Source organism: Trifolium pratense, linkage group LG3 (assembly GCF_020283565.1).
Source record: "Trifolium pratense cultivar HEN17-A07 linkage group LG3, ARS_RC_1.1, whole genome shotgun sequence".
Taxonomy (NCBI): domain Eukaryota; kingdom Viridiplantae; phylum Streptophyta; class Magnoliopsida; order Fabales; family Fabaceae; genus Trifolium; species Trifolium pratense.
Genome location: NC_060061.1, coordinates 37,575,034 through 37,595,317, shown reverse-complemented (window position 1 = coordinate 37,595,317; position 20,284 = coordinate 37,575,034). Strand labels below are relative to the sequence as shown.

The following is a 20,284-nucleotide window of genomic DNA, read 5'->3' as shown; positions in this document are numbered from 1 at the left end:
AAATCCCCTCTCACAATAAATTTTAGAGATTTACTTTTGTCATCCTACTTATTTGATCGTGTGCCTTACGAATTTATCAAAATATCTCACCCGCTATTTAGGTAGCGGATATCCCCAAACACCCTATCTTTATAAAGTTTGCTAAGTAGCGGACGACATTTTTCAAAAAATAACGGAAGGGTAAAATAGGAAGTACATATGACATGCGAGAAAAACCGAAAGTAAATCTCTAAATTTTAATTCCAAAAAAGAGAGCATGAAGAATATTCGACACGCCACCCATGGAAGCTAACTTGAAAAGTTCTCTCATAATTTCAAATTAGACCCCCCAAAATCTGCTCTTCATGGATTAGTTAATGCACTACCATCCTCAATGAATAAAAAGGGACTCTCTTGAAAAATATTCTTTTCCTTTTTTATAAGATACTATCTTTGAATTTTTAATCACATTAATTATTTTCTTATCAACATACCTCTAATTATTTTACATATTTTTCTACAGTATACAATAAATGTTATAATAAATTAATAATAACATAAATTAGTTCCCGTAAGTCTATCTCAGCTGGTAAGAACATCGCATTATTCACCTATTAAGGGTGGAAACCACTAGACTACTTGAAAAATAAAAAAAAAATAATTGGTTTCTTAAAATATAAATTTATAAAAATAATATCAACTATTAAAAAATTTATTACTATTATCAACTTATTTTATTTAATTCTGGTGATTTAATCAACTAAAATAGTATTATTATTTTCAGCAAAAAAAAAGTATTATTATTTGGAAAATGGCAACCATAGAATAAGAAGGACAGTGAAGAAGAGAACAAAGAAAACAGTCGTTCCCACGCAAAACATATAGTAGTAGAATCTTGTAAAGTGTTATGAAAAGACCAAAAAACACTCATTCCTTGGACCTAGTGTTTGTGTCTTTTCTTTCCCTCCATCACACACGGTGGTTTGTTTGTTTTTTAAGGTTGATTGCACACATTAGGAACAAGACCCGTTCCAAACAACCCAAACATTTCTCGCATTACATTCCATTTTGAGAAAAGAGAGAGAAACTAAATCACACAAACACATTACCCAACAACACGCACACACTCTTCCACTTTCACATTCTTTTTTGTATTCTTTCCCCTTCTCTCGCTCTCTCTATCTTTCTTTCTTCATACTTTTCTTTCATTCATTTTCTTCATCAGGTATATGCCAATGCCACTATCCATATTCAAATCAAAGTCATTTACATTTGTTTCTGTTTATCAAATCAATCATGCATTGAACAACTGCATTGTTATTTTGATGCAGGATTTGGTCAATTCATCAATGCTGTTTTGATTTCTGCTGGTGAATCATTGTAGATAGTTCTGTGATTTTTGGATCACAGATATGACCAACACAACTGCCGAATTGTCTCAGGTAACACTTATTCATTCATTTACATCACTTGCTTTTAATGCACAGCTCATTTTTTAGGTTAATTGAATAACTTATGTATCTGGACCATATACAGACTAGATACATCAGTTATTCAATGAACCTAAAAAGTCAATGTTTCTTATAAAAAGGACCAGAGGTAGTCACGTGATTATGTTTAGTCTTATGTGTTACCAGACACTTTAGATTCAAGGTGTATCCGGTGTCTGACACGTGTTGGTGACACATGTTGATGTACACCTGCTCATGTGATTACATTTAATCATCCAATTTATTGGTATCGATGTGTTAGTGTTGTGTATGGTGTCCGTTTCTGTGTTTGTGTTTCATAGGTTATGTGTCTATTTTGCAGGGAAATAATGGTGCCCCTCCCAATAACCAACCTGGACAACCAGAGCATCAGAATTCTCGTGGTTCCAACAACAACAATTCCACCAACAATTTGGTAATTCTTTTCCCTTGCTTCCAAATATAGAAATTTATGTTAATTTGGATCAATGTGGCATATTATCATCATGAATTCCATTTTGGCAATTGTTCTAAAAAAAATTCTTTTATCACTGCTTGATTGTATCCTAATATAGCACCGATATGATAAAAGGCGCGCACATTGCATAAAAAACGTCTTCACTGTTAAATTTAGCTAACTTAAATAAAGTTTCCATGTTTCTCTTAAATACTTCATTTTGAATTCATGTCATTCTGAATCTTGCAGATTTTCAAGAGTGGACCACTTTTCATATCTTCCAAAGGTGTGTTTCGCTCCAAAAGTTTCCATGTTTTCATCTAACAAACTACTAGATTTACTTAATTTGACATTGTAATGCAATGAGGAGTAAGTGTAGATATAGTGTCTTTCTACCTGTTGAACAAGCAACACTATGTATTTAATAATTAATATACATAATGCAGTCGGTGAGAATCAATCACTCGGCGTAAAACATTCATGAGCTAATGGCTCGATTGACAATTTTGTTAGGCTTGACAACATTTTGGGGACATTAGTTTAGTCAATGTAAAGTACAGCCAAAGAGAGAGTTATTTACGAAAGAAAAAAAGAATTTCATACCAGGACTTAAAGATAACTTTGTAATCCCCGATCTTTAAAATATAGTTTTAATTTCGAAACGAAATATCTGATCTGAACCAATATTTGGCAAGTAGGACATAAGGTATTAATTAAGTTGCAACATTGATATTTTAGTTTTTTCACCATCGAGGCATCAGCATTCCACAGTATCCAAATTGAAATCTTTATCTTTTCCGATTCTTCTTTTAGTCTTGGTAGGAGTTTGTGAAGTTATTACTATTGCATAGTTTCTCTTTCTTGATGTGTAGGAATTGGATGGACATCCTGGAAGAAAAGGTGGTTCATTTTAACACAAACTTCACTTGTTTTCTTCAGAAGTGATCCAGTAAGTCATTTTGTTTTGCCATTTGATAGAAAGTAGACATAATATTTGTCTCGGGTTTGGACTAAATTTTATTTTTATGAACAATCATAATTATATCCAATAATGAACTCATCGTTATTATTTACTGATGAGAATGCTACATAGCCAGAACTCATGTGTAACTCTAATGTAATGGTTCTTCTATTGTGCAAATTACGGGCTTGTTATCATATATTCTTATCATTTCATTGAATGCTTTTCAGAATGCCGTCCCTGTGAAGGGAAATGAAGTGAATTTGACCCTTGGCGGCATTGATCTCAACAATTCAGGCAGGTTGGCTTGTTTTTCCCCAACTACACATTATTATCATCAGCAGAATGAGACGCTTCATTACCTCGTGTAACTTTTTTTTTTTTTAAATTTTGTAGCGTTATTGTTAAAGCAGATAAGAAACTTTTGACTGTACAATTTCCCGATGGTCATGATGGACGCGCTTTCACACTTAAGGTGCTTAAATCTTCTCCTTTTACATAATTTATCATTCAAGAGATGTTAAATTGTATTTCCACACAAATTGTTTATACAATCCTCTGACTGTGGTTTCTTTATCTAGCAGCTAACGTATGATATCATCTGTTGATTTTTTAGGCTGAAACTGCAGACGACTTATACGAGTGGAAGACTGCTCTCGAGAAAGCATTGGCACAAGCACCAAGTGCTGCCAACCCGGCGGAACAAAATGGTATCTATAGGAAAGATCAGACTGATTCAATTGATATTTCTTTGGGCCAGTGTATACTCTTGTTATAATTGTGTTTCACATGTGTCACTTGACCTCACAGTTTGGACCTAGTGGTGCATACACTAAAAACATTGTTCATGGTCGATATAAAGAGCTTCACGTAACAAGTTAATTGTCAGCATGCAAACAATTGCTGAAATGACTACTGTTATAATTATCTTTGCATGACCATTTGTAAAATGGCACTTGAGAGTGATAATGGTTTTAATTTTGTATCTGGTTTATTGTGACATTTGCAGAATACGTTTGTGGTGAACTTTGATGTGAATATGTGATTATACTTCTATTTAATGCTGTGAAAGTCAATAACTTTTCTTTCCTTTCATATGATTTCTTCAGTGAATGAAAAAGAACCAACCAAATCTACTGTAATTGGCCGGCCAATTTTACTTGCATTGGAAGATGTCGACGGAACTCCATCTTTTTTGGAGAAAGCGCTGAAATTTCTGGAAGATCATGGTGGGTTTTCTTACACATACATGTGTCTGACTGTCTGTGTGTGTCGGAAGCATGTAAGACGAGAGTGTCTGTGTGCAAGTTATGCCTCACCTTGCATATTTAATGCATTAGTATTTCTTATTAAAGAAGAAAACTGTAAAAGGTTAACCTCGTCGATTAAAATTACAATAAAAAGTTTAATGCATCATGAATAAAACAAGATTTCAAATTATTATCACATGTGACCTTGCAATAAAATTTAATTTCATATTTCTGGTGGAGGGGAAAGTGGAGAGGAAGCAAACAAAGAATCTGCATAAATGACTTTCTTCCTATTAAGCTAAACTACTAATGTATTTCACATGGAATACAAATCTAATTTAATAAATATGACAATATAGGATCCAGGGTAGAAGGGGTCTTGCGACAAGCAGCTGATGTTGATGATGTTGAACGTCGAGTTCGGGAATATGAACAAGGTTTGTGCTTTTGTTCCTGGCTACACTCTAAATTCTATGTTGCTGTCTGAATACATAACTTTTTGGCCTGCCTTTGCCTCCATTTTGATTATATTTTGCATGTTAAAAATAGTTCTCACATGTCTAGAGCCATGAAGAACTTTCACGGTATTTCATGCTTTGCCGCATAAATACTCTGAGAAATATATGGAATGTTGTTTATAATAGAGAATTCCATATTAAGTATATAGGTCAACACATAAATCATTATTTTGATTTAATGAAATTTCCTTAAATATTTGAAGATTATGAAGTTTTGTAGTTTTCGAAGTGTACCTTTTTCTTTCCTCTTTTTGGTCAAAGTTACTATGCAAGTTTTTATGTTCTTGAATATGCCATATGGTTACAGGAAAAGTTGAGTTTGCTCCGGATGAAGATGCACATGTCATTGGTGATTGTGTTAAGGTATCTTCACGATAAACGAAAGTGTTGTTTCCTTCACGTAGCTCATACATTATAATAACTTCCTATTTCTACAAATTTGCAGCATGTTCTTCGAGGATTGCCATCTTCTCCAGTACCTGCATCTTGCTGTAAGGCACTGTTAGAAGCTTGCCGTAAGTTTCATTTTAATTTATCCGTATTACCTACCAGGCCACTCAGTATTTGTCTTTTAATTAAAATTCACTTTCCATGAAGTTTAACTCTCCATTGTTGAAAATTGGCACAACTATATTAGGAACTGATCGTAGTGTTAGGGTTGCTTCTATGCGCGCAGCGATAAATGACACTTTCCCTGAACCAAACCGCCGCTTATTGCAAAGGTATTTGAGTAATAACTTTCTCTTTCCCATTTCTTTCCTTTTCGGATAACTAATAGATTGCTTTCTTTGTTATCTTATTTGGCCATCTATATTAATGGTCTCGTTATTGTACAGACTACTGTTGATGATGCAATCTGTGGCTTCACAGAAAGCTGTAAACAAAATGAGTTCTTCAGCTGTGGCAGCTTGCATGGCACCATTACTTCTCCGTCCCCTTCTAGCTGGAGAGTGTGAGATCGATAATGATTTTGATGTAGGTGGTGATGGTTCTGTTCAACTTTTACAAGCAGCTGCAGCTGCTAACCATGCCCAAGCAATTGTCATAACTTTATTAGAAGAATATAGCAGCATATTCGGGGTAATTACGTCTCTTGATGTTACTTTTTGCACGGAACAGTGTCCATTCATAAAAGGAAACCATGTTGCATGCATCTGAATGGGATGATTTCTTTATTGTTTATTGTTATTTTATTATTACCTCTTCAGAATCCTAATTTGTTAGTGTTCTAGCAGGAAGGTTCTGCATCGCCCGATATATACACTGACTCAGAAGATGAAAGTGGATCCGAGAGCGAGGAGGGTTCTGATGATGATATGTCCTATGATGAGGATTATGACGATGAACAAGATGAATCAATACATGAGTCTGATGAAGAGGAAGATGACATTGTCAGCGGCGGATCCTACACTGAAACTGGATCTGAGGCTGATGATTATGATGACAAGGTTAATGCTAGATTTATTTATTTCATGTCAATTCGGAGAAATTATATTCAAGGTTTTTCATTAAAGAATGTTTAATGAAAAATGTTCTAAAAAATGCTCTTAAAATTTGAATTACTAATTTGTATAAAGTTGATTTTCTGTAATGTACAGGATCACGATCATTCTCATTCAAGTTCAAGATCCTCAGATGTGAGCGAAGAAATTAAGGTCGATCAAAAGTCAATAAAGTCACGTGAAGGCTCACCGACTCAACATGAAAACACCAAAATCAGTGAAAAGGTCATGAGTCCAAAGAAGGCTGCTAATGTAGATCAGTCCAAGTCCAATAAGCCTGCTGATACAGTTGGAGAAGCTTCCGCTGATCTAGCTGGTATGCATAATTCTCCTAGCCCTTCACATATGAAAAAATCTGCAACCATGTCAAATGGCCCAGCACCTCGGCACCGAAACACGTTGGGGCGCACCTCTGTAAGTAAATTTTTTCAAAATTAACGATGTGATATTTTATATTGCCAGTTATGTCTTTGTCACTTGCCCTAAATTGGCTAAAGCTTGCCTTTCTTTGAGAGCTAGTTCACTATGTCTTTCGTATTTTGTCTAGGCAAGGAAGAACCTCTCCATGGAATCCATTGATCTTCCTATTGAAGAGGAGTAAGTAATTGACATCTATCAACGGCATGTAATTCTTTAAGTCTCCGGTTATAATTTTGATTGTTATTACCCTGCCTTAATGGTTCTATATGTTGACCAGACCTAACTGTGATTTGATACGGGGAATGTACAATGACGCTATTAGTTTTTTCATGTTTCTCTGTCCACTAATTTTATGTTTAACGATAGTGATGAAATTGAAAGGCTCGAAGCTGCTAGGAATGAACTGCAATCCCAAATTGCAAATGAGGTATGTGTTGATTTCCTTTACGAATAACCTTGTTTATGTGTTAGAATTATTTTCTTTGAAGTCAATAATCAGTTTACTTGCTGTTGCAGGTGAAGGCAAATGAAAAGTTTCAATCTAAGATAGAGGAACGTAAGAAAGACTTGCAAGAGCGGCGTTTGCAACTTGAGCAAGATGTATGTTCATTGTGAAATGAGTTATACCCTCTTTCTCCATAACAATAAATTTAAGATTCTGTCTCTAAATTTTTTGTATTTTCATAGGTGGCTAAACTGCATGAACAGCTGCACAAGGAGAAGAGTTCTCGGGCAACTCTTGAGGTAGGACTTGAGTTTCTGATTTACCTAATGTCGGTATTGATGAAATGCGCCATCAAATTCACTCAAATGTGTTTAATAATGTGTTTTTGAATCTTTGATCATTCAGCTAATTCACAATCTCCACATCTTATACAGACTAGGGCAGAACTTGAGGAATTAGCTCTGGTAGAAGTCGATCTTTCCAACTTAGAGCGGATGGTTGAGGAGCTTGGGAAGCGGCTTAATATTAAAGTTGAGCGTAATCAAGGATCTGCTTCAGATATCAGTAAAACGTCACGTCAATTATCAAATAAGGAAAGAAAAATGTATGTTTATTGTATCAATCTCGGACTCCTAATTGCTTCATTTTTCATGAAATTTTTGTTGCATACATTATTTCATCCCATATATTTGTACTAGCCCTTTTGGCACTTTGACTGTTTTAATTTTTTTTTTTGTGCATGATTGTTTCTTTCTATGGTAATCAAAAATTTACTCTTCATGGGGAATCTTTTTTACAGGAAACATAAGGGAGATGCTGATGTTGCTGCCACATCACAATCTGAAAAGTCAGTAAGCAAGGTAAATCTAGTAAGGATTTGTTCCTTAGTGTCAATGTCGTTATTAATGATATGATTGTAATACTCTTTAATGATTAGAGAATACAATAGCTAACCAAACAAGGCATTAGCTGTGTAACTGCCCTTGTAACCAATAATAGATTCTATAGTTGTTTTGTTTATAAGAATCCTATAAACACCAAAGGTTAATAGTAATTTGCAATCTAACATTTCTTAAATCATGGATATTTGGCAATGTCGTGGCAGGATACTCATCTTACTGGAGGAGAAAATGAAACTGAGAGAAAGCCAGAACCAAACAAACAGCCACCACCTAGTACCAAGAGATCTTCTAGTTCAAAGGGTGAGGTAGGTATCATAAACTTGGCTATGATGAATCTAATACATAAAAGTAAGCAGCACCTTCAAATACCACTGATGCAGGATACCACTGATTCATCCAAAAGTCAATAACAGTGCCAAGTTTTTTGTGCTCTTAAATTGATTCTTGCTATCTAACATTTCATAAATAATGTACTAGTTTCCTTATCCGTGTTATTTTTATCCTTGTTGCATCATTTTCAGTTACATAATATTGCTTAGTAGTGGGATGGAGAAATCAAATCACTTCATGGAAAGTGAAATTTCTTTTTTGTTTGGTTTTTTTAACATAGCTAACTAATTTCTTTGTGTTCCAATAAGAAAAACGTGATAAGTAATAATGCAACTTGGTAGGACTAGTGGAGTAGATAGACTTATTTATTTAAATGCTTTCACAACAGGGAGCAAAAAATACTTCTGCACTCACAAAACTGACATCCAGGATGAACTTTTTGAAGGTGAGCCGAAATCAAGCTGCAAACGAGCTACAAAACGCGGATAGAGGCCGAGAGTCGAGTCAGTCTTCACGCAACCTGGATAAAGGAAAAGGATCTGAGCGTCACCAACCACTTCCATCCCCAAAAGGTAAGCCTCAAGGATCTGATGTGCCAAACCCAGAAAAGGTTAGAGTCATAGACAGTTCCCCGTCACTCTCGGATAAAAGATCAAGCAAAGGTAAATCAAATCAGAATTCTGAGAAACTAAAAAAATCAGATAGTCAGCCAGGCTACCGCTCAGAAGGATGGGATCAACATCCAGCATACTTGGAAAGAGGAAGGTCAGACGGCCATAAACAGAATTTTAATGTGGATAAAGGTCGATGATTACTACGCCAGGTTTTTGTTGCAGGTGAAATCCAAACGATACGGGGCTATTGAAATTGGTCATTGTTTTTTTCTTTTCAACGTGGTGGCATTGTTTATGTCTTCAACAATGTTTTGTGAGAAGAATCCTTCTTTGCTAAGGTTGGCTCAAAAGCCTGTATTCAAATGAGAGCAGCAGTGAACCCCAAAAAAAAAACAGGATATGCAAAGCATACATAAACTGAACTGTTTTTAGCCTAACATGCTGGTTTTTACTGACTCGGTAAACAGCATGATGATTTTGCAATTACATTATCGCGTTTGTAACTGCGATAGCATTCAGTAGTTTGACATAAGCTGGCAAAGCATTATTAGACAGATAACCCCTTCTCCAAGTTTCTTTGTTCTGACGTATTTTTGAGCAAGTTATCTTGTTATATCTTCATATAATCAGACTCTTAATCTGGATGAATGAATTCAAAGCTCCATCACACACACACACACAAACAAACAAAAAAAAAAAGGCCATGAAAGTAACATGCAAATAATTCTAAAACAAATTTAAGACTAACCCAATTTGGTGAATCACCGCATGTTACTTTCACGGCCATTTTTATCACTAACCCAAAGACAAAATATGCTCGAGCTGACCTTTGGGTTAGTCATAAGACTTTTCCAACGAAATTGACATTAGAAACAAAGTATATTGGACCCAGTACAAAATACGCTTAAGTTAGCCTTTAAATTGTTAACTCAGGTGCATTTCGTACGGTGTCCAACATACATTGTTTCTAATGTTAATTTTGTTGTTGGACAAGACTTGTGAAGTTTTGTCCCTTGGTGGTTCTCTCGTTCGAAATTGTTATTAAAACATAAGGATGAAATTTATGAATGAAAATAGTGTCTTTCAAAAGTTTAATGATAGTATAAGTGTAATGTGTAAAACATTGTGAACATCAAAATCGCTTAACATACGCACTAATCAAAATCTATTTAATCATCTTAGTCAAAATTCCTTAAACAGCTTCCTGAGTTGTTCAAGTGTGACAAAAAGAACAACAGTAAAAGGACCCTGCCTTGAAATTGTAGGAATAAAACCCTTATAAAGAGCCATAGGTCCTTCAGCACGAACAGTTTTAACAGCACAATCCAATGCACCTTTATAAGGCACACCCTCTCCACAAGATTCCACCTTCATAGTCATAACCCTAGTCTTTATAACATCAATAGGATTCGAAGCAACAGCCGCCACAAAACCCGCCCCAAAACTCGCGGCCACATGTGTCCAAAATCCATCCTTCATCAACTCTTTCTCCAAAATCATTTCCTTAAACTGATCATACGAAGCTAACTGAGAAGCCGTTACAATCATGGCGCGGTTCACAGTAAGCGCTGAACCGCGCCACAGAGAACCAATCCCTTCATTTTTCGACATTCTCTTAATAGCATCAAATACGCCGTTATAATTCCGTCGCTGACTCACCGGAAGTCTACCATCAGCTTGCATACGAACCATGGCGACATCGGCTGGATTCCCAACCGCGGCGCCAATTCCACCGGCGATTAAACCTGCAGCAATCTTTTTAGTAACAGGCATTGTTCCAATTTCTGGATCAGTCCAGTTTTGTTTGAGGACATCGTAGAGACCCATACGAGTGGTGGAATAGAGTGTTTGACGGAGTACGGTAGCGGATACGCCGGAGAAAAGAGCTGTTACACCTTCTGATTGAAGAATGCGGATTCCTATAGAAATAGGTCCTGAAAGAGAGGGTTTAGGTTGAAAGATTGGTGAAGAATGATGATGATGATGATGATGAAAAGCGAAAGCTGGACGAAGATTGTGGGGAAGAGGGTTTAGGTTTTTTTCTTGGCCTTGAAGTTGCATACGAACTTTGATTAGATCGAGTGGGTGAGTTGTGGTTCCTGCAACAATGGAAGCAATGCCACATTCAAGAAAAACCTTCACACCCATGATGATGATGATTATGATGGTTAATGATGTGGGTTTAGGTTAATTAATTCATTGATTATTAGTGTAAAGTGAGAGTGTTTAGGTTTGGGGGAAGAAATGGAACTTGGAAGCGGAGAAAACGCGCCGGCGCTTCCAAGTCTTGAGGAAGGTTAGGGAACTAGGGAAGAGGTATTTATAGCTTCTTCTTTCTTGTTTTTTTTTTTTTATGCATCTAGCTTTTTTATTTTATGTAAAAATAAAGAGCTATGTTATTTGACAACGTATAAATACTATATTATTTAAAAAATAAAAAGATGTATATTTGTTTGGTTTGTGTCTAGAATTTGTGTTGATATATCATTTCTCAAAAATAAAATAGGAAAAAGTAACTGCATCTCATCTTCTTTATTATTCATTTAGTTATTTTATCATTTGTCGCTTTGTGTATGACGTATTGAACTATTTGAAGAATGTGCACTTTTTAGATCAATGGAATTTTGAATGTAGTAACAAGGTTTCAATCTAACCTATAAAACCAGACTCATTCTACCCGTCACTCGTATGACCCGAAACCTGAATAAACTGAAGATGTAAACGGTTAGAATTGGGTCAAAATGGTTGCATTTTTTAACGACTTGACGATTTTCGGCCTAAAATTGACCAATGCTCAACCCTAGGCCTAAGTGAGTTAAGATCCTCTCAACTTTCTCTCTCCATTACTATATTTTTGAAGAATTTCAAAGCGTGTACAATATTAAATCATTTGACCCACTAAACTTCACATTATTGTATTTATATTCTCAAAACTTTGGTAATAGAATAAAATCGAGAAGATAAAAAATGGAGAAGATTTCTACTCAATCTAAATATAGTAGTAGTCTCGTATCCACAATTTGAAAAAAAAAAATGAAGAAAACTTCTTTGGGCCCATATATGCATGGTAGCGACTTTTATATTTTTGCTTGTACTTTTCTTTTCTTTTTTCTTTTACTTTTCATGAAAACCGCAAAAATTTCGTATAAAGTGAATGAGAAAAAATTCTAAAAAATACTCAATCTATCATTATATATATATAATGATTATTGTAAAAGGTAACAATTTCCTTTTGACAAGAAAAAATAATACCAATTTCCTTACTCAGTATCCACATTTTTTAAATTAATATACATATATTTTGATATAATAATATAGATATACTAGATATAGTTACATTGTAATTTTAAGAAAAATAAGTTGAGCTCATTAGTCTTCCCTCTTGTCGGCTCTAATCGGTGATTCTATTTTCGTAAATGTTCAACTCAACCTTTAGGAAATGAATAAGTGTCATGTTAAACAGTGTCTCTGAGACAAATGATTAAAAAAATAAAAATAAAAAACAAAAGCTTTATGTGAAAAACATTGTGACCAAAATTTCAAAGTATTGAATATATTACTTTTCAAGATTATATTATCATTTTTATCTTCTTAATCATTGTCCTGGGATAGTGTTTAAATGTGTAAAATTTGAATGTGTAAAATCTAACTTATATTTTGTTAGGGTAAGGTTAATTTGCAAATTCTAATGAAAAGTCCTAAGTAATGCTTCAGTTTCATGTGGACTTAGAAATGCCATGTAGTTTGATATTGCCAGTGACAAAGCATTTTGCAATGTAAGGCTCAGACATATCCGACAACATGATGATTCATATTTATTTTATTTTCACAAGATGATGATTCATGAATATTTCAGGGTTTTTTTTTTATTTTGGAAGAATATGAACATTTAAGTTATTTATTGGCTTTGGCTGAATCCAAAAGAAGCTTTCTTGCTATTATCACTTTCACAATATAATTATTAAATTATTTTTTTCATTTTTTTAATTGTTTTGTTAATGTAATGTTACATAGATAGAGATACATATATACAAACAAAAAAAGGGAAACATATAATGAGACAAAGTAAGGAACTTTAGACTGTTTTCAAGACTCTGCAATCCTTTCATTTTCAAAAATCGGCATAAGCGAACAATTCTCAATTGTAACTTATTAAAGGTTAACTAAGGATAAAGATTAAGGGCAAAAACAAGCATGATGAGAGAAGAGTCACGATTCACATCAAAATAAAGCATCAGACTAAGTTAAGTGTTTTACTTTTAAAATTAACAAAACAAGATTAGAGAGGCGTTGAAGTTAGTAGGAAGGACTACAGTTCGATCTCCCGCAATTGCGATCGTGTGAGGGCTGAAACCACTTGATACAAGAACTGACATCCGAACCAGATTAAACGGTCCAATGAACCGAATACTGGTGGTGAAAATAAAAAACAAAAAGAAAAGATTAGAGACTTTTTTAAACACAATTAGATCTTATACTTTTTTTTTATATAATAATTAGTGTTTATACTATTAAACAATACAAAAATGAATATTAATAAAATTATACCATTAAATTAACGCGTCATTGGATGCATGTGTAAAAAAAATTACACCGACGGTGCACAACAATTAAACTCTTAAATTCTTAATGAGTTTAATTGTTGTGCACCGTCGGTGTAATTTTTTTTTACACATGCATCCAATGACGCGTTGCCAAATCATTTAATAAATGTGACACATCATGTGTTTTTAATGACCATACATGATGTGTCCACCCAGAACGGCCGCCTCACTTGTCTCCTCCTTCGGCCGGTCCCTGGTGAGTGTTTTGTCGCAGTTGGCCTCTTTGTATTAGTGAGTATTTGGTTGTAGTTGGCCATCACTACTAGTCTTTCTATAAAGCTTGTTTTTCAAAAGACATGTCAACACAATTTAAAATTTTGATTTTAGAATGTATTTTTAGAATCATCATGAAAAAATTATTTCTCACTTTCTAATTTATATAATATCACTCTCTCTGTTTGATACTTACGGAACAAGTTTTCATATATTTTATTTTAATATCTAACAATAATAATAGTTTTCTTCTTTGAGGATTGAACTTCTCAGTTATACATGTTAATAATAATCAACAAAATAAATACTATAACTTAGTAGAAACTTTGGTTCCAAACAAAAAATTTAGCAGTATGTTTTTTTGGCTAATGTTGGGACTAAGAAAGGAGGTGGTGGAGGAGACAGGATTACAAAAAAAATTAAAATGTTGAAGGGTGTATGAGTAATAAAGGGGTGTAATTAACTATTTCGATCACGTATGTTGTGTAGTAGTAGCTTGTTTTGTGTGACCTGAGTCATGTTGCAGCTTGCAAACATATACAAGGTTCATATTTTGAGATTGAACCACTTACATTAAAAACGGTGTCTTTTTCCAATCATTAGCTGGTTCAGTGGTGATTGACTCTGAACTTGATAGGAATGACGACGGTTCGATCCCCCGCAACTGCGATCGGGAGGTGCTGGAACCACTTGATGCCAGAACTGTCCCCCAAACCAGATTAAATTGGTAGTGAAAGCAAAAAAAAAAAAAAAAAAGATGTCTTTTCATCTAAAATGATCTCGATCATTGGTTTATAATTGAACGGTTGTGATTAATTACATCATCATGCTGTAATTGTGTGTAATCCTTATCCCACCAAACTCATTAATCCATTTATAGAACATACCCATATTGTAATCCTTCTCGGTAACAAGCTATGCAAATTATGTAATTACCAAATGCCAACCCCAAACTTACAGGACCAATTCCACCACCTCATACAAAAGATACAATTTCAAATCTTTAGCCAATGGTGTAACTAAAATTTCGTGGTGCCAACCGTTTTTAACCAAAAAAAAAAAAACAAATTCATGCTTCATTCTAATTCTAATCCACTCACTCCCATATAACCCTTTTCATCCCACCAAAATTCATACCAATCCCTCTCAAAACTCCAAATCAAACCAAAAAGGTTAAATTTGTGTGGGATCTACCCACACATATTCTTCCTACCGTGTCGTTAATTAAATAACACGGAAGGATAATAGTAAGATAAATTAATCTCATGATGCACACTAACACTACTTCACCCTGAAAAAAATTATTCAATTAAGAAAAACCATCATCATCAAACTGGGTTCTAATTATGGAAGTTCAACGTATGAAGGAATTGATGACACTTATGTCTACTTCACAACTTAAACGCGTCGGTCTTGTGGGTGGAAACCATACCGCTGCTCGATTTTGCAGTCGCTAAAATTCTCCATTCTACCCTCGCTCAAAAATTCCCTCTCTTTTTTCGTCTCTCTACCTACATATAAAAATTATTCACCTAAATTCTCTATATAATTCACATCATTTATTATTCTCCTTTTGTTAAATAATTTTTTATCATCAATATGGCTATATTTCACCGCTTACTTCTTTTAATTATTTTAGTTTTAGCTTCTGCAAGCAATGTCGTTAGGGGCGAAAATGTTAAATCAAACCTTGTTGCGTCGAGAAAATTATACGGTTTCTTGTCAGAGGCAAAGAAAATTGCATTGCAGAATCTTGAAGATGTTCTATTAGAGCCACCGAGAGCTGCATCAGGAAAATCGCGACAATATTTGAAACGAACAAGGTATCTACCCGATTTAATGGGAGATTCACTGGAAAGCTATTCTCGTCATGTTTTCATCGATGTAGGGTTACCGGAAAAAGAAGGAGGAAGCGGTACCGATTGGTTTTCAAAGAATTATCCGACAAGAAACAAGAAGTTCGAGATGTATAAGATAGAAACGATGTCAGGGAAGGAAGTGTCGTCGTCAGAGATTGGAATGTCGGATTGGTTGGATAAGAATGTTAAAGAGGAAGAGTATGTTGTGATGAAAGCTGAAGCTGAAGTTGTTGAAGAAATAATGAGAGGTAATTCTATTGGTTTAGTTGATGAACTTTTCTTGGAATGCAAGCCACACGGTTCGAAAATCAAGAATAAAAAACGAAGGGCTTATTGGGAATGTTTGGCTTTGTATGGTAAGTTAAGGGATGAGGGTGTTGCAGTTCATCAATGGTGGGGTTAATTAAGAGAATTAAAGAATAATGAATGGTGTGATTAAGTGTTAAATGAAAGAGATTAGGTGGTGTGTTTTATGTGTAGGTGCTAATTAAGAGAAAGATTTGAAAAGAGATTGGGATTTCAGAGACAGAGAGGGCTGAGAGTGGATTGGTCCTGGCAAAAGAAAAAAAAAATAAGTTTTTTAATTTTCATTTTGTGTGTGTTTTACTTTTATTTTTAATTTCATGGGTTGTTGTAATTCTGCATTTGTTTTTAATTATTATATTATATATATAATGTGTTGTGAAGAGATTATGAAAATGAATGAGATGTAATTCTATGTGTTGTTACAATTCATAACATATAATGTATAGTCACCATAGTGATAGTATTCACATTGATAAAATGATCATTAATTGCAGTTACCTATCCGGGTAAAAAAAAGTTTAAAGTAGATATATTGTAAAGCAATTTATAATTTGATATAAATATTTTTTGACTTATAATTTGGTACGGAGGGAGTTATTAGTTAATTTGACAATCTTGTGAATATAGAGTACTCACAAAGATTCATTTTGCCACCCATCTGCGGGTTTATTACATTTAGTGTATGTTTAGATCAGCTTCATTTTGCCACCCGTCTGCGGGTTTATTGAAGCAAAAGTCGTCTTGATTTCCAGAAGCTACAAAACAGAGCTTTTGTGATTCCATAAGTTTTTGCCATGGTTTTCACAAACGTAAGTGCTACTCATCCACACATATGCTAAATAAATTTAGTTATTTTGTTGGAAAAGTTGATCACCACAATAGCAACAGTACAAAATTGATTATTTTTGGCATCACTAGTGCAATCACGTTGTCCTAAAGACAAAAACATCATGATGGACTCTATTCACGGATCGTGCCTTATTCCATCCACAAGTAAATAAAATAATTCAAAGAACTATCACGGGTGGCATGTAAACTTTCATATAATGCCATACTAATAAACAATACAATGGTCATCGTCACAGGAAAAATAGCTCAATTGATAACTACTAAAAATATTATTGGAAAGGACGGAATTCGAAAAAAAAATGCAGAAGAACATTTGTGCAAACGTTGGATAAGCCAAATGATCTTTCCCGTTTGCAGTAAGATCACATTAATTCACACCAATAAACACAAATACATGTTACATTCATTATTAATTGAATATATCTTCTTAATTAAGCCACATGAAAAGCTTATTCACCATGGCCAAACAACAAAAAGATCCAAACTAAACATAGTGATACCTTAGCTAAACAATAATTTAAATTGTAACTAGCTTTACTATAGCTAGTTACAAAGTTCACGTGCAATACCAACCTTATTATTCACGGTATCAAACAAAACCCTCAAATTCTGTTGCTGAAAATTTGCAATCACATTCAATACTGAGTTCACATTACTTGGTGCAGCTGCCATTGCAAGACAAGCCAATGATCCTGAACTGCTATGAATCAAACTATTTTCCAATGGTAATTTTAGATCCAAATCCGTGAAATGCAATGTAATAGCCGGTGCTAATGTTTCGTAGTTTTTCACAAAACATGTGTCGAATGCTCCTAAGCTTGAAAAAGGACCCGTCACTTGTTTCCTGAATTCATCCCTGATTGCGTTGTAAATGGGTTCCACAAAACGGGTTATGACCGTACCTGAATCAATTATGGTTCCAGCTCCGGTACTTGGGTTGAACGCTAAAAGTTCGCTTGGTAGAGGAACGTATACACGGCCCACGCTGATTGCGGTTAAATTGACGTAGTAGAGAGATGGACGGTGAGGATTGCGAAGAAGTGGCGTGGTTCGAATGCTTTTGGGTTGACCCACGGGTCCGAGTTTAAGTGACCCGGAAAAATAGTAAGATTTAAAACTAGGAAGACAGTAGGAGAACACACCCGAATAAATTGCCCCGGATTGGGATAACAAAGATAACGGGCCACGGCCCAAACCCAAAAGTCCTTGGGCTGGAACAGAAGAACCGGAGATAGCATTAATGCTTCCAAAAGAATAGCTAGGGATAACATCCGTAGCTAATCTAAGTGAATCTTGAACAAGTGTGGCGGAGAAAGTGGAGCCAGCATATGATTGGTTAAAGGAACACGCGCCAGAGCCCGTGGCTGGGCACGAAAGTCCACGGACCTGACCACATTGTGGAACGGAACAATCCAATGGGACAAAACTAGTGGAAACATTAGGATAGAAAGTTGTCGCGGAGCAACCAATGCAGCCAGAGGACGGGACAAAAGCCTCGTCGGTACTTGTGTCAAGAACCATGAAAAGAAGTTGGCCCGGTGTTCCGATTTTGACCCGAACAACATAGTTGCCAATGTTGAAGGTCTGGCCCGAAGCAATTGGAGCCGAAGTGGCGGTTTTTTGGGCTACTAATGTGGATAAGTAGCTCATCCGGGCTGGATCTTTGGAGGCCATGTTTATGACTCTGTTGTCCCATGAATCTGCTTTGGGTGGGTTGAATGGTGAGCATTTTCCATACATGGGAATTACATTAAGATCAGAGTCATCTGGTTGAGATGCACATGGATCAATTGCATTGATTTTGCTTATGTAAATTACATAGCAAATTGTTAAGGCCGTGGCCAATTTAATGTTCATGGTGTTGATTTAATTTTGGATAAGGGATAGATAGAATGAATATTAAAGGTAGCTAGAATGTGCATGCATGGACAAGGGATTGAGTCCCTTATATATACGGAGAGCAAGAGTGATGAGTGCTTTGTTAAATTACGCAAACACCCTTTGAGTTGGAATTAATACTTGGGTGTTTTATCAATTTGGATTTAGATTTAGTGTAGTTTGACATCTCCACCATAGATTTTAAGTTTGTATTTTAATTGTTTTTAAATATAAAATACGAGTTTAAAATTTAAATTGTCTTGATTAAAAGATTGGACTATCTAAATTTAGCTTATTGTTGTGCGGTTAGAGCGCGGTTAGAGCCTCTGCACCGCAAACAAACTTAATCTGTATTTTATATTGAGTTTTATAAAACTCAATGTTACGGTTGAGTATAATTGAGGACATTAGATTTTAGAACTTGATGAACCATTGTTTTAATATCGGCTATTGAGAGTTAGCGATATTTAGTGTCTAATATGTTGTAAAAGTTATCCTTAAGTTATCCCTCAACTTAATTGTTTGTGCAAGATTTTTAAATTGTCACCATTCATTTGTGTGACTTTAAAAGTCAAACATTTTTAATGATCTGACAGCTATAATTGATTAACAATGTACAAATATTTACACCGGCGGCGGGGTATATGAATTCAATTTTTTTATAACATATAGTTATAAATTATTATTAACTTCTCTAGTTATTTTTTAAATAAAAAAAATATTAAATAATAAAGGTTCTTCTAAAAAAATTAAAATAAAATAAGGTTACTTTATAAATGATGAGCTGGCTTCACAGCATGGAAATGGAAGGAAAGCCAAAGAAACAAAATAGACATTACTTACACTAGTTGTAAATTCACATGCAGACATTTTGTCTTGTTAAAAAAACAAAACAAAAAGGAGACAAAATAATTAAAAAGAGAATTTGATATATCATTGGTGTGATGAAAATGGACAAAGTACTTGTTATTGGAACTTCACTGAAACCAGTGAAGAATAGAATTGTTGAAATTATTGGATATTTTGATTTTAGGGACCCAGATTGTCTACTGTTGATAATTCACGCAGTGATAAATTTAAACAGTTGATTTGAGATCGTACGGTCTAGATCACTTACACACTAAAATAATCTTAACCGTCTATTTGAATCGGACGGTTAAGAGTTGTAACTTGTAACTTGTAACGCAGTTATAGCGGAAAACCCAACTCCTGATTTTAGAGCAAAATTGTGGATTGAGAGTTGTAGGAATTGAATGGACAAGAATAAGAAAGGAAAAAAGTTTGGTTGCTCGTGATCAATTATATATTGTCACGGGTTTTCTAATTAATTAGACTTTTTGGCTATATTATTTTTCATATGGTCCCTTATTTCCAGTTCTGCATGTCTTGCTATTGATCAACATTCATCAAATCATCAAACAATAATATATTCTTATTCTTATAAATTATAATTCACTAACCCCACTTCCTCAAATAATTAATCATTCATATCCAAGTTGCTCATAATTTAAATTTTTTTAGCTCTATTTGGTCTTCTTTTGATCTCTTTGTGTACACACTGTGAGTGTGTGATGGAGATTTGTTTGCTTTTTCATTGCCATTTTAATGCATATTTTCATGAACCCGTGTTCAACTAAAAAGGCACATGGAATTATACTAGTAGTACAAAAATTTATGGGATTAACAGCTAGCTACTGTATGAATTAGTGGGAATCCAAGAGAATTAAG

General features: G+C 34.6%; 4 protein-coding genes across 5 annotated transcripts; 2 read left to right on the top strand and 2 right to left on the bottom strand.

Moving 5' to 3' along the window:
* Nucleotides 1-963: 963 nt before the first annotated feature.
* On the top strand, nucleotides 964-9,499 carry LOC123915847 (rho GTPase-activating protein REN1-like). 2 transcript variants are annotated; one of them, XM_045967111.1, is made up of 24 exons: nucleotides 964-1,204; nucleotides 1,311-1,421; nucleotides 1,792-1,884; nucleotides 2,155-2,191; nucleotides 2,778-2,854; nucleotides 3,097-3,167; nucleotides 3,263-3,341; nucleotides 3,483-3,576; nucleotides 3,976-4,095; nucleotides 4,476-4,553; nucleotides 4,942-4,997; nucleotides 5,080-5,149; nucleotides 5,272-5,356; nucleotides 5,471-5,714; nucleotides 5,870-6,082; nucleotides 6,233-6,550; nucleotides 6,684-6,733; nucleotides 6,923-6,983; nucleotides 7,073-7,156; nucleotides 7,244-7,300; nucleotides 7,436-7,605; nucleotides 7,801-7,861; nucleotides 8,107-8,208; nucleotides 8,622-9,490. In XM_045967111.1, the coding sequence occupies exons 2-24, from the start codon at nucleotides 1,392-1,394 to the stop codon at nucleotides 9,042-9,044; spliced, it is 2,673 nt and encodes an 890-aa protein (XP_045823067.1). In that variant the 5' UTR covers nucleotides 964-1,204; nucleotides 1,311-1,391; the 3' UTR covers nucleotides 9,045-9,490. The 2 variants fall into 2 exon arrangements, with proteins under 2 accessions (XP_045823067.1, XP_045823068.1); XM_045967112.1 differs by having other exon boundaries at nucleotides 966-1,204; nucleotides 8,679-9,499.
* A 351-nt stretch (nucleotides 9,500-9,850) lies between these two features.
* Nucleotides 9,851-11,173, bottom strand: LOC123916354 (mitochondrial uncoupling protein 5-like). The gene has a single exon (XM_045967795.1). The coding sequence runs from the start codon at nucleotides 10,993-10,995 to the stop codon at nucleotides 10,030-10,032; it is 966 nt and encodes a 321-aa protein (XP_045823751.1). The 5' UTR covers nucleotides 10,996-11,173; the 3' UTR covers nucleotides 9,851-10,029.
* A 3,575-nt stretch (nucleotides 11,174-14,748) lies between these two features.
* LOC123918344 lies at nucleotides 14,749-16,349 on the top strand. Its single transcript, XM_045970367.1, has one exon. It carries the CDS (start codon nucleotides 15,264-15,266, stop codon nucleotides 15,924-15,926), a length of 663 nt encoding a protein of 220 aa, XP_045826323.1. The 5' UTR covers nucleotides 14,749-15,263; the 3' UTR covers nucleotides 15,927-16,349.
* Nucleotides 16,350-17,007: 658 nt separating this feature from the next.
* On the bottom strand, nucleotides 17,008-18,805 carry LOC123916285 (aspartyl protease AED3). Its single transcript, XM_045967705.1, has one exon. The coding sequence runs from the start codon at nucleotides 18,533-18,535 to the stop codon at nucleotides 17,222-17,224; it is 1,314 nt and encodes a 437-aa protein (XP_045823661.1). The 5' UTR covers nucleotides 18,536-18,805; the 3' UTR covers nucleotides 17,008-17,221.
* Between the last annotated feature and the right edge of the window lie 1,479 nt (nucleotides 18,806-20,284).

Coding starts and splice junctions, on each gene's coding strand:
- LOC123915847 (XM_045967111.1), top strand. CDS start 1,392: ATGACCAACACAACTGCCGAATTGTCTCAG. Junction 4,554..4,941: donor AGTTCGGGAATATGAACAAG/GTTTGTGCTTTT, acceptor ATATGGTTACAG/GAAAAGTTGAGTTTGCTCCG. Junction 5,357..5,470: donor AACCGCCGCTTATTGCAAAG/GTATTTGAGTAA, acceptor GTTATTGTACAG/ACTACTGTTGATGATGCAAT.
- LOC123916354 (XM_045967795.1), bottom strand. CDS start 10,995: ATGGGTGTGAAGGTTTTTCTTGAATGTGGCATTGCTTCCATTGTTGCA.
- LOC123918344 (XM_045970367.1), top strand. CDS start 15,264: ATGGCTATATTTCACCGCTTACTTCTTTTAATTATTTTAGTTTTAGCT.
- LOC123916285 (XM_045967705.1), bottom strand. CDS start 18,535: ATGAACATTAAATTGGCCACGGCCTTAACAATTTGCTATGTAATTTAC.